The sequence below is a fragment of the Mercenaria mercenaria genome, chromosome 15 (assembly GCF_021730395.1).
Source record: "Mercenaria mercenaria strain notata chromosome 15, MADL_Memer_1, whole genome shotgun sequence".
NCBI classification, from domain to species: Eukaryota; Metazoa; Mollusca; class Bivalvia; order Venerida; family Veneridae; genus Mercenaria; species Mercenaria mercenaria.
Window position 1 is genome coordinate 10,069,290 of NC_069375.1, and position 17,311 is coordinate 10,086,600.

Consider the following 17,311-nt stretch of genomic DNA (forward strand, 5'->3'; position numbering starts at 1 on the left):
CATTTATTATTTTTAAAAATGTATGCTATTCCTGATATATTATATAAGCGTTTCGATGACTTATTAATGAGAATAATGTTTATATTATTATGTCATAAAATAAACTATTTCTTTGGCTCAATAAATCCATTAAATACATGATCTATTGATTACAGTTAAGTTACGGTACCTGCCGTGTGCCAGGTAAGGTTTCCTCGGTATGTCACGGGTACCTACAGTGAACCGTGAAACATTTATAAAGATAATAAACTGAACATGTCCACCGTAGACGTTAACTTATTTTTTAAATAAACGAGCAATGGAACTATTAAACACGTTAAAAATAATTAAATGTCCCATCGAAAAATAAAATAAATAATAATACCGCGTTCCGTTAAGCATTAAGCACTTGTGAGCCTTGCATCCTCCGGTCAAGAAGAAAGGTGGCTTAAACATGTATTTCACAGAATTCTCGACTGGTGCTGATTTGACTGTGTATTTGCCTATAAAGAGTGGATGGGTCGGATTAGACGGTTGCCAGTCTGTTAAATGTATTTCCGAGAAGTAATTCTGGCCGACGATGTCGTCGTCCAGCATATCCTGTAAGCAATGAAATAAAACAAGTAACATGGGAATATAAGGGTGTAATCTGTTGCGCTTGCGGGTCTGAAAGACAGCCCAGTGAGGTAATGTATGATATGTGAGACAATATTGGTGTTATACATGCAATGTACAAGTATTCAACAACAATAAGAAACGTTGCAAAAATATATAGCTAACTATATTGTATCTACCCATAACATTCAGACAGACACGTGCATGTATTATCCAAACTCATCTGAACTATAAATTTTGATATTTCTAACAGTCCTTGACTGGAATTCTGCAGAATATGCGTAAAAGAGAAAGAAAAAAAAAGGAAACTAAACATAGTATTTAAGTTTTCTTACGAAATAGGTCCTCAGTGCGTTCTCCATTATTGGCAATTTCGGTAGAAGTATTTCATCTTTATCTAGAAAAACTGCATACTTAAATGCTTCGAGTCTCAGCCGACAATCGCCGACGACAATCTGTTCATCCGCCCATGCTTGAAATGATTTCTCGCCAATTTCCCGGGGATATTTGTCTGTTGAAATAAATATTTATTCTAAACTTTGTTTTCGGAAAAAAACAACATCTTTGCAAAGGAAACAACAGAGTTTACTAATGGTTGACTCTCGCAAAACGGCTGAGATGCATTGCTTCTGTATGCCTATATAAATTCTTGGTACAGTGGAAATCGCTGAAGGACACGTGGCTGTAAGCTATTTGAAATACAAATATTGGTATGTAATGGTTTGTTTACATTGTAAAATCTTTAATAACGTACTTAATACTGATATAGGCCTAGCCGATAAATACTTAGGTATGTACTCTGCGATTAAATCATGTATCAAAGATTTTAACTACTTTATGACTCTTTTGATATATCGATTGCTAGTTTTTGCTCTATGTGTAGAAGACCTTGTGTCATGTGTACAGTAAACTTGACAGTGGACTCTCATTGTACGACTTTATTCTTACTAATGACCATCAGAAATTGTAAATAATTTCAAATATTTACATCCGCTCTATTACTGTGACGATCAGTTTGTATGAACAGCAAACGGAAAGGCGCCAAAGATACAACAACGCTGCATAGTGATAACGGGTCGCAGTTTTGACGGCGACGTACGGTTATAGTCAGGGATAACGTTCCGTAGATGACGTCGCAGTTGTTCCGTCTGGTGACAAAATTGGCCTGAAGCCGATTTGAATGTTAAATGCCCCAAAAAAGGTGTGCAATTTATAATGTAACCTTGTTTACAAATGGAAAGGAACTATAATGTAGATATAAAAATGATTGTTTTTCTAAGTTCATGCGAAATATACGACAATATGGTCGACAAATATTAGATAGATTAAGGGCATATTAGAATCGAAATAATGTATGTCAAAATCATGTTTTACTCAGTTCCCAGAAGATGGATTAAAATTAAAATTAATGTGAGGAAGGACAGTGAGTGGTCGCGAAAAACAAAACTCACGGCAAACCATTGGGACATCAAGTATTCTAGTATATACTGTGAATGCTAAGAATACAGTTTATCAGAAAGTATTTATGGCATCATCCAAGATATGTCAAATTTTGCCAATTATTTATTAAGTAAAATAGTAAAATTACTCGAAATCTCGCAACGTATGTCATCCGAGAAATCTACCCTTATCTATTTCCTTTTAGAGCTTTTAAAAAGCAAGAATTAAATCTGCAATGATATACATGTCTAAATAGTTAGTACACATGTTTTGGTTATCCAGACTGTCTCTAATATATTCTAACACGACCAGCAAATAACCTACATACATGTTGAGCAAAATCTATCTCGGGTTATTCTACAATATACCACTCGCGTGCAATGACGTCATCTGATCCAGGTGCGTAGCGCGGTCGTAAAAAGTAGTTACTATTTCTTTCTAACACTGTTGATACTAGTATGTCGTGTTAGAATCGAAATAATAAGTTCCCAAGTGTGATTTATCATAGAATAACCCGAGTTTTTCGTTCTTATGCGTAAAAATATATCACGAAGGCCGTACGATAAACCACGTTTGGGAACTTATTATTTCTTAAATAACCGATATCTAACAGTTACTGAAACAATTGTTAAACTTGTATTTACATATCTGCTATCTTGCCATACATGTTATTATTATTATCTACGATAAACCACGTTTGGGAACTTATTATTTCTTAAATAACCGATATCTAACAGTTACTGAAACACTTGTTAAACCTGTATTTACATATCTGCTATCTTGCCATACATGTTATTATTATCATTATTATATTGTGGTGGTGATTTAGTTCGTATAAATTCTCTCAATACTATAGATAGACCTTGAGCTGACAATTGACCCTGCTCCCCCCCCCCCCCCCCCCCAGGGGGAATTTTCTACACTATGATTTTCTTAAACCTTACAGTAGTTGCCATTCACAGACAAAAGTTTGCAAGTTTCTGTTGGGGCTTTAACGTGTAACGGAGGTTTGAAATACGTTACCATGCAAATTATCAATTAAATCACCATTTATGCTAATACAATATTATAAAAATGCAAGTTGTTCAATTAATTGAAATAAATAAGACATTTACAGATGTTAATGTATTTTAAATTGAAATTATCATTTTTACATATTATTTCAGGTAGACAGATGTGATGTAATATCCGTAACTTACGTTATTATGTTTGAAATTACTAGAAAATTCATAAATATATCAACATATATGATTTTTGTAAGCTATAAAATAATGATAATGACTAATACACAGCTCAGTAATTAATATGGTTATAATACAACTACCCCAAAGTTACTTGGTCCAAAACGTTGTATATAATACGTTACCTTTCTTAAATATTACTATTTTTGTTAATTTCTTGTTTCGTTTTCTATTAAAATTTTGGTAACGCGTGGTAAGGACTTTGATAAATTGGAAGGTAAATTCACATTAACAGTCATAAACAACATTATTAAATAAATGTATATAGGTTTTATAATTTATTTGACAATATTATTTAAATATATTAAACATATATATCGCTCTATGCATGTACCAGTATGACTGCATATCATAATTATAATAACTACAAACATGAGCAGCGCAATGCGGAGCAATGTACGCTAGAAGGTATGACCTTTAACCCTTGAAGTGAAGTATCCAAAGTATGTGGTCTGCATGCACGTTGTCTCGATGTGGTGAACATTTTTGTAAAGTTTCTTTGAAATCCTTCAAAGGGTTCAAGAGTTACACAGTGGACACGAAATTGCTAACAGATGTACGGACAGACAGACGGATGCCTGCGTCATAACATAATAAGCTGCCTTTAACTTGAAATGTTATGTCATGTCCTATATATCAATAAAACATTTTAATTTGTTGCATTTTGTTGTTTTTTAATTTTCAGTACAATTTAGCTTTCAGTTAAATAATTTTCTTTTCCACAGTTACTTCCCTTTGTTTAAATTACGCCATTAATTTACTGTCTGCAATATGACAATACTTCAACTTTTTCCCATTTTGGCGACATTTTCAGGTAAGATATTTAATTGTTTGAATACTTTGAACTGTTAATAATCTGTTGTTTATGAGCATTTCATCAAAACAAAACGAAAGGTGTTTATGTTGTCTTCATAAAGAGAAACATTTACTTATACAATATTTGCATGTAGTGTCTGATGACAACTGAGTGTTTATGTTGCCACATTCATAAGAATATAATGTTTTAGCTAAATTCACAGATACATGTTCTCATAAATGAAAGAAGAATGTTTATGTAGGTGTACCCATTTAAAAAAATTTCAAAAGTGTAATAGTAGTCGGATATGCACTAGTACCTGGATATATAATCATTTTTAATTTCTGATTGTTTTCAGACTTGAATACCTACTGCCGCCATGGAAAAACTAGTTCAGCTGAAACAACCATCTAAACTGAAAAGTAGCCAACATTTAAATGACAGTGAAAAGCAGTGTATAATTCATTTTCAAAGTACTGTGAATGAAGAAGTACAATTACTGACTGAAAAGGGTTTTCGAAAGCTTCAAGATGTAGCAAAAACTAGACTGAGTTACAATTCATCATCTAAGTACAGATTTGAACATTTATCACGTAATCTACCAGAAAACTATGATGTTGAAAAGCATGGCAGGCACAAACGATGCTACCAGATATTTACAAATTTAAGCCATGTGCCAAAGAGAGAGCATTCAACTGACAGCTTTAGTGAGACTCCTTCTAGTGCATCTAAACGCAGGCGTAACTCTTTAGACGATTCTGGCAGCATTGTACTGTTTCCAGCGGACAAATGCATTTTCTGTGACAAAAATGTTATCAAAATTAAAGGCTGTAAACAGAAATTAACTAAGTGTGTTACTAAATGTGCCGAGGACTCGATAAAAGTAGCTGCAAGTGAAAAGTCTGATCAGCAATTGCTTTGTAAAGTTAACGGACAGGACTTAGTTGCACGGGAAGCCATGTATCACAATGCTTGCCGTAGGAGTTACACACGGTCTTGTGCACGTCATGAAAGCCATGAAGGTTCAGATTCAAGTATCCTACAAGATGTGCACAATACAGCATTTAAGTTTATCTGTAACTATATTGAAGAACACATTGTAATTGGTCACAATGTTGAACGACTCTTCATGCTAAAGGAAAGATACCTTGGTTATATTCTTGAACACCATCCATCAGAGTACAATGAAAATTATAAAACATACAAACTCAAAGATAAATTATCAAAGTATTTTCAAGATAAGATTCGATTCTGGCAGCCTAAATCCTCAAACACAACTTCAGAACTTGTGTATGGAGCTGGTGTAGAGGGAAGTGCGGTTGAAAAAGCTTTTGAGCTAGCTGCATCTGATGAACGGCGACTAGCAGAAAGTGCGATGATTCTTCGAAGATACGTTCTAGAATGCCGCCAAAACTCAACAACAATGCCATGGCCCCCATCTGCGAACTGGTTAATATCGGGAGAACGGCATCCTCCAGAAGAACTTGTAAACTTCTTCATCCATTTGATTTCTGCAAAGCCTGATGTGTCAAAATGTGTGAGCACGAAGGTGCAAAGATATGCGAAATCCTTTGCAGAAGATGTATGCTATGCAATCAGTAATGGAGAATGGTTAATGCCGAAACACGTCCTCTTGCCAATGACCGTACAGCATCTAACTGGGAATGCTGAACTGATAACGATTCTAAACCGGTTTGGTCACGCACAGTCATACACAAGGACCATGGAACTAGAAACCGCTATGTGTAACGCCGTCATCAATTCCCCAACCGCACTACCACCTAGTATAGCCACCGAAAACAACGCGATTATACACTTTTGTTGGGACAACTTTGATCGTAATGAAGAAACCCCATCTGGTGCTGGAACAACACATTCCACGCATGGAATTGTCCTACAAGAGGTTGCAGATATATCCGTTAAAACGGATGTAGAGCCATATCAAGTCCCTAAGTCAGGAGAGAGAACAGTCAAACCCAAGGAATTGTATATTAGACCCTGCTACGCAAAACCCAAAGTTGAGCCATCTTTGGAAACGCAGAGGACGGAACCCGAGTATAACCCCAAACTAGCCGATTTGAATACAGTTATTTGGCTACTTTGCAGGGTACTGGGCAGTTCATTTGAGTATCAAACTGTACCTACTATCACCGGATGGCTTTCAAAAACAGCTGTTGTGACGGAAAGTGTCCAAACAACCGTCGAGTACATGCCACCTCTCAATGCATCAATAAATGAAGTGTCCACCATCCAACATGTTCTGGAAACCTCAATCATTGCCAGCCAAGAAGTGGGCCAAAAATACACAATAGTCACGTTTGACTTAGCTGTTGCAAGGAAGGCGTATTCTCTTTGTTGGCAGTTTACAGAGCGGTATAACAAAGTGATAGTAAGGATGGGCGTGTTTCACACAGTGTGTTCTCTCTTTAACACACTGGGAAAATGTTAAAAGGCAGTGGATTTGCCGAGATCGTGATTGAGTCTGGGATTTGCGCCAGTGGATCTCTTGAAAAGGTAATGTCGGGAAAGCACTACAATCGTGCATTACGCGTGCACAAGCTAGCTATGGAGGGACTTGAACGATTATTGTTGAAGCGATTTGAAGAACAACATCCACAGACAGAAATGCTCTGTGAAGAGACAATGACTAACCTGCTTGATCTCGCCAAGGATCCTGACTGTGACAAATTGATGAAGGTAGCCAATGCAAATGATGTACTTGAATACTTTGAAAGTCTAAATACGTTCAAGGAGTCTATCAGAACGGGCCAGCTTGGTAAGACAGCACAGTTCTGGATGAAGTACATAGACATTATCCATATGATCTTGACACTGATACGAGCTACCAAAGAAAATGACTTGCAGCTTCACATAGCAGCGCTATATAATCTGTGCCCATTGTACTTTGCCTTCGACCATCACAATTATGCAAGGTATGTACCCGCATATCTCATGACTCTTATGAATCTGAAGATGTCACACCCAGGTGCAACCGAACTTCTTGAAAGCAATGGAATCAGTGTCAGTAGGTCATCTGTACCCAAATCAAGAAATCCAGTTGACATAACAATAGAACAGACGATAAACAGACACGCAAAATGCCAGGGTGGCATCATTGGATTTAGTAGGAATTACTCTGCTTACTACCGTTGGTCAACAACACGTCATTTCAGGGCACAATATGTTGAAGCGGTGTTGCAAACCACAGATATTGCTTCTGAAGAATCTTCTGTTCACAAAGAGCTGCAACCATCACAACTTCACGACAGTGAACTATTAGTTCAGAAGGTGCTTGATTCTGTTTGCAACTTCACAAATCCGTCCGATGTGGACTCAAACCTTAACGAATTGTACTGTCTGTCTTCTGGTGTACCAGCTAAACCTGATGCAGCTGATAACCTCCTTCAGGCCACCGATATTGGACGCACGGCTATGGAATGCTTTATTAGTGATCGCCTGGTAGACAAGAAAGTATCGTTCCATGACCCTATCAAGCGTAACAAGTTGAAGACATTTGCTACATCTGAAGTAAGCAAAACTATCAAAGGATCTAACAACAGGCTTGCTCAAATTAAGGCTGAACGCAATATATTTGCCCAACTAGTCCTCCTTGCGGTCCAGAATGACTTTGATCTGGAGCGAACTCTGTCCTATCCACTAGGCTCAGTTTCTTGGTCTTTGGCTACAGCTGATGGTATGCCAGTGAAAACCAACAAAGCAAAGTTGCATCATCACATTGAAACCGGCATTGAACCAACAACAGTTCGTCCAGATCATAACGTTGCACATGTACTCGATGGCAATGCTGTACTCCAAAGTATTGTTTCGGTGCCCAACACCTTCGAAGAAGTAGCTCAGATGGTCTTTGATCAACTTCCAAAGTCAGGTCGAGTGGATTTCGTCACCGATACATACAACGAATCATCGATTAAATCGGTGGAAAGAAGCCGTAGGGGTACTTCACCAACATTTTTGCTATCCGGCGCAAAGACCAAAACACCCAGGGACTGGAAGAGTTTCATGTCCAACAATGACAACAAGACTCAGCTGCTGAAATTGCTTTTTGAACAGTGGTCTTCCAACAAATATGCGGAAAAACTCAAAGATCGTTTGGTTTACTTCGTTCTTGGTAAAATGTGCTTCCAACTAACAAGCCATAACGGTGAGACAGTGGAGGTTCTTCCCGAAGAATCTCTGTTTTCTTCACAAGAAGAAGCAGATACTAGAATAATTCTCCACTGCCTACACATCAAAGAAACTGATGCAGAAACTATCGTTGTACGGTCCCCAGACACCGACGTCCTTGTGCTTCTGGTCAAGTACTGGTTGCAGATTGGCTGTTCTGTTCTTTTTGACACTGGCACTGGAAATAAACGCCGACTCATTGACGTGGAAAAGATTGTAAAAGCTAAAGGAGCGGATTTCTGTGCAGTGTTACCGGCAATTCACTGCTTTACTGGCTGCGATACAGTAAGCGCCTTTGTGAGAAGAGGAAAAGTTGGGCCAGTGAAGCTACTGGAGAAGCATAAAGAGTATCTTCCCACCTTTGCTAAGTTGGGCAAAAACACCGAGTGCACAGATGAGTTGATGTTGGAAATAGAACATTTTGTATGTCACATGTATGGTAGGCCAACATATACAGATGTAAACAAGCTTCGCTTTGATATTTTCTGTAAGAAAAGTGACATCAAAGGTAATACGCTGAGCTCCTGCAAAAGTATAGACATGAGTTTGCTGCCTCCATGCGAAAAATCATTAAAAATGCACACCAAACGTGCAAATTACCAGTGTATGTTTGGGTACACGCCCATGAAAGGTATCCTCAAACACCCGATGTTGAAAAGATTGGATGGAAACTTGGTACCGAAGGAATTGAGTACATGTGGACTGATGGTGACATTGTACCCAGTGAACTAGCAGACATTCTCTGTACGCAATGGAATGATGAAATAACAGATGAGTCAGATGAAGAGGATACATTTGAGCTTGAAAACGCATTAGATGAAGTGTTTATTGATGAATGAATTGAATCTACTCACATTCATAACAGTAACAGTTATATTAAATGTTTAAAAGAAGTCTGTGTGCATACTGTAGTTTTGATCGGTTCTAGTTCCTTTGTTTGATTCTTAATTGTACGAGTTTAAAGTTGAATGCAAAATATGTTTATGAAAGAAATATTTTTTTATGTTTTAACATTACAGAATACGTGAAAATGTATAGTTTGTATATTGGGTAACGTATATTGTAACGTATTTTTTTAGATACATGTGGTTAAAGCTAAATTGCAAAGCTATGTTAAAACATATTTCGATTTGGTAAATTTGCTATTTTTAAACGATAAAGTACATTTAAAGTAACAGAAAATAGTAAGTATATATTATGTGTTCGGTAACGTAAATTGTAACTTAGTTTGATACTTTAATACGTATGTTTTAAGTTAAACCTAAAGTTTTCAATTCATAACTATACTGCTAAATACAAAATTGAATAGTAATTTTGTTATTTTCAAGTGATCAAGTATATCTAAAAGAAACTGAAGATAATAACTATAATTTGTATGTTTGGTAACGTAAAGTGTAACGTAGTATTCGGTGTAACATGTCTTACAAGTTAGAGGCTTGTTGATAAATATATAAATGGCTGTATAATATGTAATTAAAGAGTGTTAATATAATAGTGAAATGTACATTTTTGAGAAAACAATTATGAATTATGTATGATTGAAAAATAGCATATTTTGGAAGAATGGCGTTACATTTTCAGAATCGCTAAAAATCAACTTTCTCTTGACTTATATTGGCAATCTATATATCATTTTTCTTGCTGAATGTTGAACTTTTTAATGACAACTTCATTTTTTGATTACCTGGTCATCTGAATTTGCAATAAAAACTTTATACCAGAAATGTTTCGTTTTGTAAGGTAACGTATCTTTTTCCAATATTTTTTACTTTAACATTACATTTTAGACAACAAAATTTTATAAAATTGTAGCTTCTAGTATACACTTTTAAACAACACATGAAAACTTAAAATGATTTTCTTTCATAATGGTACAATTTTCTTTAGCAATTGATAAAAAAAATATATAAGTTTTGTGTGTAACGTATTTTAAAGCGTGGTTACGGAGAAAAGCCCCACTCGCCAGTTGCAAACTTTATGCCAAATTGTTCGCCACGCATTGGGGTTTCAAAAAAATATGGTCCACAAAATTCCCCCTGGGGGGTGGGGGGGGGGGGGGGGGAGTAAAACCCCTTCTGGCTCATAGTAAGATATATACTTACACTGTCTTTGATGTAGCATGCATTGATCACACTGGCGTGACGAGGCTGAATTTCTTATATCTTAACATAATCTTATTATTATACTCCTGTCCTTGAAAACTATAGTAAACATGTAGGATAGGTCGCGACCCTAAACAACTTCCGTAATTGCTCTCTAAAGATTTTAAACTGTGTAATTTCATACATATACGCCACTATTTCAGCTATTATCCAGACTGATTTCTTGTTTTATTAAGCCATCCCTCTGTGAAAATAATGAGTACGCACGGACAAAATACATCTTTAAATGAAAAAAAATCCCTAATATGTTCACTATAGACGCACTGATCGAGAGGGCTAAGACGCTTGAATCCGGAGGTGAAGAACCCTGGTTCGAATCCTGGCTACTCCCATTGCGGTGTGTCCTTGGGCAAGGCACTTGCCTCAGTCGACCCAGCTGTAAAATTGGTTTTAACTGTTCTTAAAATAGGGTCGATCAAAAGCTCTACAGAGCTTATGTTAATTGTTTCACAAAGCGACGGTAAATAAAATTTACCTTTTACCCTTAGATAACCTGATAATAAACACGGAATTTCAGTATTTCATTGATTGTTTTCACAAATGTAAAATAGATAATGTAGAGAAGTGTTTTGATCCTATATGCGAGGCAAGAGTTTCTATATTGACTTAACTAGAAAAAAGTATCTATAACACAGCATACATTTGAATTGATATTATGATATAATTAGTAATAAATATATGTATTTAGCACATTACCTTTTTCTGGAAATTCAAAAGGGTGATTTTCGAGAAAACCTATTGCACTGTAATAGTCGAATATCTTCTGTGTTTCCGGGCTAAGGTTTGAGTTGTAAGAAATTATTTTATCAACACCGAGAAATCTCATGGCCTCAAACCATTCTACTAGTGGACCAGCTTTAATCGTTCCGTAGCTTATTTTAGTGCACACTCCTATCTTTAGCTTCTTCTTTTTGTCAATAACTACTGGTCTGATATAATGATTTTTATGTGTAGGACATGATGCATTGTAACGAGTCAATGTTACACCAATAATTCGTTTTGAACTGTCCATCGTTCGAGGACACCTGTATTGCACGTCCTTGAGATCGACCTTGTCATAATGCACGGTTTTCCCGAGTGTATCAGCGGAGCTAATTGTCTTGTAATCCTCATGCATGTAACAACACCTCAGATTTTGGTCACTAGACGCATGCTTCCAGCCGTTTAATGCTATTAAATTTTTAGGTTTTAACCCTTTCGTGTTCGAAAAGTCTGCTAAATCGGTTTGGTGAACAATAGCTGAATAAATGTATACCCTTTGATGTTTTATTTTGATACAATGCTCTTTTATTTGTTGTTTGTTATCTTCCACCCATGTAGCTTCCTCCACATGAGACGGTTTTCTTGGCGGCTTTTTGTTTTTTAATGAAATAACAGACTTCACATTTTCTAAATTTGGATGTTCTTCGTTTGTCTTGTCTTGTCTAGTTTTGTTAAAACTATTATTGTCGAGTTTTAGATACAGATTTCTGATAGATGAAATTGGAGGTGTAACTATTAAACTTTCATAAACCCTGTGGCTAATCAAGTTGTAAAATAATATGTAGATAATTGCGCAGAGAACTGTAAGTTTCATTGTTCTAACAGTGGTTATCCTGTCAGCCTGGAAAAAAAAAAAGATTTTTCCCTTTTTATTACTTTGAACTTAAATGACAATTTGAATTTAGTCAATAACATAATTTTAAATAAAATTTGATTAATTCCGTAATAATAACGGTTCGTGGATTGCTTATTCTAAATTCATTTTGATGTTGATATTTCAATGAAATCAAGGGATACACCTGATAGAAATACATCAGTTCATTTATTATCAAAATACATTTCAATGTAAATTTCAGCTATATTAAGAAAAAAAAGATACGTACGTCATTTGCCGCCTGATCCTGAAAAATAACTTTTAAACAGCGTATCTCATTTTGCTTAAAAAACATTCAAATGTAAATATTTCGTAAGATTTCAAAATTAAACATCAAACATTTCTATAACCGGATTCTGTTCAATTTCGATGCAAAAATGTAGACATCTTCAACAACAAATTTTCAAGATCTTTACTAGGAATGTCGTAATTTTTCTAGAGTATTGCAAATTTGAAGAGCTGGTTTTTAAGCATACTTGACCGTCCTAATTTGTACATATTTCTATAGATAATGTCAATATGAAAGGAAGAAATACAGTATAATATGCTTAATCATGTTGAACCAAACTTAAAAATAAATACATATGACATAGCTAAGATTTGGTGATATACACTGAGTATACGATTCCAAATTTCGAATTAATTAAATGAAGCATATTCTTACGTATTGAGGTTGAGACCGGATACTCGTCATGAACACGTCGTTTGTTAGGATAGGCATCATTACCGTTTACACGTGGCTGACGTTTTGGTCTGTAAAACAGAAACGTGCGTTTTAGAGGGAAATACAGGTGGATGAGGAATAATGTATATTTTAGTGGTAAGCATGTTTAAGACACGTGCATTGTTGCATTGTCTTTTCCTTGAATGAAGTGCAATAGTTTTGTAGTGATATTGCTAGGTTGGTCCACGGGTTTGTTTGATTGTGTTTGGTTTGAATTCATACAAACACACGTTGACAACGGAGAAAGTAACCAGGTGCTCTCGGGACGATAGACATCCGCGGACACTTGTGTAGAACCATTTACTCCATGGATGGATTTCAAGAGAAAACAATTGACATCAAATTATCAAATTGTCATTGATTTAGTCATTATATTTTTTGTCAATATAGACAACTTTACGCAATGTATATCCAGCTATATGTCGATACTTACCTGTTTCAATAGCTCAGCAAATAAAATGAACTGCTACTTTCAAGATAAACACAGCATAAATATGTGCTTTCACTAAAAAACTGGCAGTTTTGTTGAAAAATCAACTGTTACTGCATGACATTTAATTATGAAAAATGTAGCTCTCTCTCTCTCTCTCTCTCTCTCTCTCTCTCGTGAATATAGAATATCTCACCTCAAAATGAGAAAATTTTCACATTTTCACTTGCGCTAGGCGCTCATGAAAATATTTGAAATTTTCTCACTTTTCAGTGAGATATAATATTCCATATTCACTCAAAGCAAACAAATATCCTCTATATGTAACTTTAAAAGTAAATATGATAAACTTACCTTATAAACGTCCTTAAATCTTAAAATACCACATTCACATACATTTAAACAGATAATTTATCAAATGAAAAAATAAATAATTATAACCTACTCAACGTTATCTAAAATGAGATCTTCAATTTCGAATATTGCATAATGCCATCGTATTTCCACGGGAAACTACATGTATGGCCTCAGGATTCGATCGAGATTCAACTTATGATAATGTTAATAAATTTAAAACTATTTTTTTCTTTAATAATGTATACGATATCTAAACAAGAAATGGTTATGTTTTAGACAACAGAGTTGCATTTCTTAGACATTATTAACCAAAACATGAAAAGTCGTGCACACTTTTATCTCACAAATCTATCTCTGAATTATTGTTTTATTAAAAAAAACACCTTTACTGAAATACAATTCTTGAAAGCCGTTATAATCATGAATAGAACATAAATTTATTTCAGTAACTTATATAGTATTTCGTTACATACATACAATTTTATATATAATTATTTCATGGTCACGTGATACACACATACACTCTTTAAGTAAAGAAAAAAAAGAAAAGAAACATATAGCAAAATTTAATCACAATATTGACCGGCAAGAGAAAACCAAATAGTGGCTTTGCGAAGCATGAGTTCACAGCGCGTATCCGCGCAGTCTGTCAGATCATCTGTTCGCTAAACGTTTCTAAATGCAAAAGGCTTTGAAAGCGAACAGCATGGATCCTGACCAGACTGCGCGGATGCGCAGGCTGGTCTGGATCCATGCTGGTCGCAAAGCCACTATGTTGGTTTTCTCATGGCACGGCTCATATAATCGCAAAGGAGAATAGACGTTCACAAATGTAACATATGTTGTTATATTATAAGTTCACGGTATGATACCATACGTTGTACATATTTTAAAAGTTATACAGTACAATATGACACCCTGTCAAACATTTTACAAATATCTTATACATGCATTAAGAGTACCAAGTAAAGTCAGTTGCACTAAGGATGTATCAAACATAAATAACATATTGGTCAAAACGTATAGCTGACACATGAATGGAGTAAAATGTAAAATGTGAAACGAACCGTATGTACCACCATATGCAGAGGTGCAAAGCCGCCAGGAGAGGGTCGCATTCAGACATTCTTCATGACCCTGTAGTAGTTATTTCTTTGACAAAACTGTTACCATTAATTGATTTTATCCCGTTATACCGACAAAATCATTTCACCACGTTTTGTAAGTATTTGTTTAAATATGGACGGTAGTTCATTTTCAAAGGCTTGGCTTGATCAATGTTATGATATTGGCAGATCTTGTTTCACTTTATTGTCTTTTAATATTAGGCTAGCACGCGTTATAGTTTAATTTTGACTTTTTTTCAGAGAGTTCAATTTCTAGACTTGTCTACCGATTAGGGAAATCAGCGTGAGTTGCTTTTCTTTATTAAGTTTAAAAAGTATAAAAAATGTGTGAAAAACGATATATTGATAATTATTATTTTGATCGTCCTAGTGTATTGAAACTTGTTGAATTGTTTTCATCAAAGAATGTGTAGATCTTGAATAATTTAGCTTGCTTTATCAACTGTGCCTTAATAATAAGGAGTAACATATTGTAATGTCTTCTTTAAATAACAACATTCAGACTCGTGTATGAATGAATTACAATTGCGAGTCCATTTTACAATATATAAAGTTTTTGCTATCATGATTGTTGGTACACTTTGATAGACGCAAAAGGCGGACTATGCCCATAACTGATGTTGTTCTTTAATAATCATAACGTCACTCTCGTTTAACTAATTGTTTATATTGCATAGATATTTGTTATTTATATACATGCATATGTGTGATCTTGATATGTAATATTTTTGTCTATTAAGGATGAGGAGTGTAAACTCAAGCCTAAAAAATAAAAGATTTGTTCTGTTGTTCTGTTGTAACAGCATACTATGGTGCAGTGGTTGCGTAGTGGCTTATCACATGGCTGGCTGGTGTTCAGTACTACGACGATTCCTTATATATTATTGAACATTTTTGAGATGTAATTCATTCTTTTAATGCTATTATGTAAAATTATATTTTTTTTTCCATTATTTTTGTCATAAACAAGAACATTTTATTTTAATGTAAAATAACATTCATAATGACCTGATTTTGATACTGTTAACACATAAAAACGAGAAACCTATGATTAGCTTACAGTACGTTAGACTGAACGGTATGCGACCATTTTGCGACAATGCTCCATTGTTATGCGAAGTGAGCCAAACAGGTCTTTTAATAATGTCAGACAGATACTTGTAGTAACACAAGGTTACACACATGAAGTTTACGTATTTACAAAACCATACCGTTACAGACTGGATGATTTGAAAATAGTTAAATGCTTACAAATTATTTTCTTTCTTGCGTGATTCCATACAGGTACGGGTAATCTACGTCACTAAACATCAAGTTTTCTTTTTATCTTTTTACAAAGAAATGTATATGTGTAACGATATTTGAGACTTGCTAGGTATTTCTAAAAAATCCAGATTTATGTACATCTGCGACTCTATCCCGTCAAAACTCTGAACTTGAAAGGAAGAATCAAAACTAGATGATACATATTAAAAGTGAAACCCATTGGATGTTTTTCTTATATATATATATATACTCGTGTATACCTGTATATTCTGGAATGAAATCAAACGGGTATTAAATAAGCCTAAATCAGATTATATTATATCATTGGAGAAATGGTATGATCATTTCAGTAATTTATTTTCGAATACTGTAGAAAATAACCATGTATGTGACAATGTATGTGTCACTTTTGATATAGTTACAAATTTTGATGATATAGAACAGTTAATTTTTAACTCTGAGATTACTAATGAAGAGATATTACATAGTGTTAAAGCGTTGAATATAAATAAAGCGTCTGGAGGTAGTCTTGTACCCCATCAGTTGGTGTATGGCGTACATGTATTGTTGCCATTTATATGTAAACTTTTTAATAGATTGTTTTCTAGAGGTGAATTCATTATACCACTACACAAAAAGGGCAGTTATAGCAACCCTGATAATTACAGGGGTATAGCATTACTAGATGTTTTTAGTAAAGTGTATATATCAATAATTACTAAAAGACTTACCTTTTATGTTGAGACTTATAACAAACTTTCGGAATCCCAAGCAGGTTTTAGAGCGGGCTATACTACAGTTGATAATGCTTTTATTTTATATTCCATTGTTAATAAATACTTAAGTATGAAAGGGAAACCTGTATATGTAGCTTTCATAGACTTTCAAAAAGCCTTTGATTCAGTCGATCGGTCGATTTTGTATGATATATTAAAACGAAATTGTGTAAAGGGTCACTTATATAAGTCAATACAGGGCATTTATTCTTCAGTCAAAGCATGTGTAAGAACCAACGAGGGTGTGTCAGACATATTTACATGTCCGGTTGGTTTACGTCAGGGCTGTAGTCTGAGCCCCGTTTTATTTGCAATGTTCATAAATGAACTTTATTCAATGTTATGTGAAGATAACATCAGAGGGATTCCGTTATTTCCAGATATTGTTGAAATTTTTTTGCTTATGTTTGCTGATGATATTGCTTTGATTTCTGATACTGTTGTTGGCTTACAAAAACAATTAAATGTTTTATATCAGTTTTGTTTAAGGAGTAAATTAATTGTAAACATCACGAAATCAAAAGTACTTGTATTTAAACGAGGTGGAAGGTTGGCGAGAAGAGAAAAATGGTTATAT

General features: G+C 34.9%; 1 protein-coding gene across 1 annotated transcript; it reads right to left on the reverse strand.

Moving 5' to 3' along the window:
* Window positions 1–276: 276 nt before the first annotated feature.
* LOC123546410 (uncharacterized) lies at window positions 277–12,816 on the reverse strand. The gene is made up of 4 exons (XM_053524049.1): window positions 12,719–12,816; window positions 11,115–12,021; window positions 930–1,105; window positions 277–579 (listed from the first exon to the last, which is right to left on the reverse strand). Exons 1-4 carry the CDS (start codon window positions 12,776–12,778, stop codon window positions 277–279), a joined length of 1,446 nt encoding a protein of 481 aa, XP_053380024.1. The 5' UTR covers window positions 12,779–12,816.
* Window positions 12,817–17,311: the final 4,495 nt, after the last annotated feature.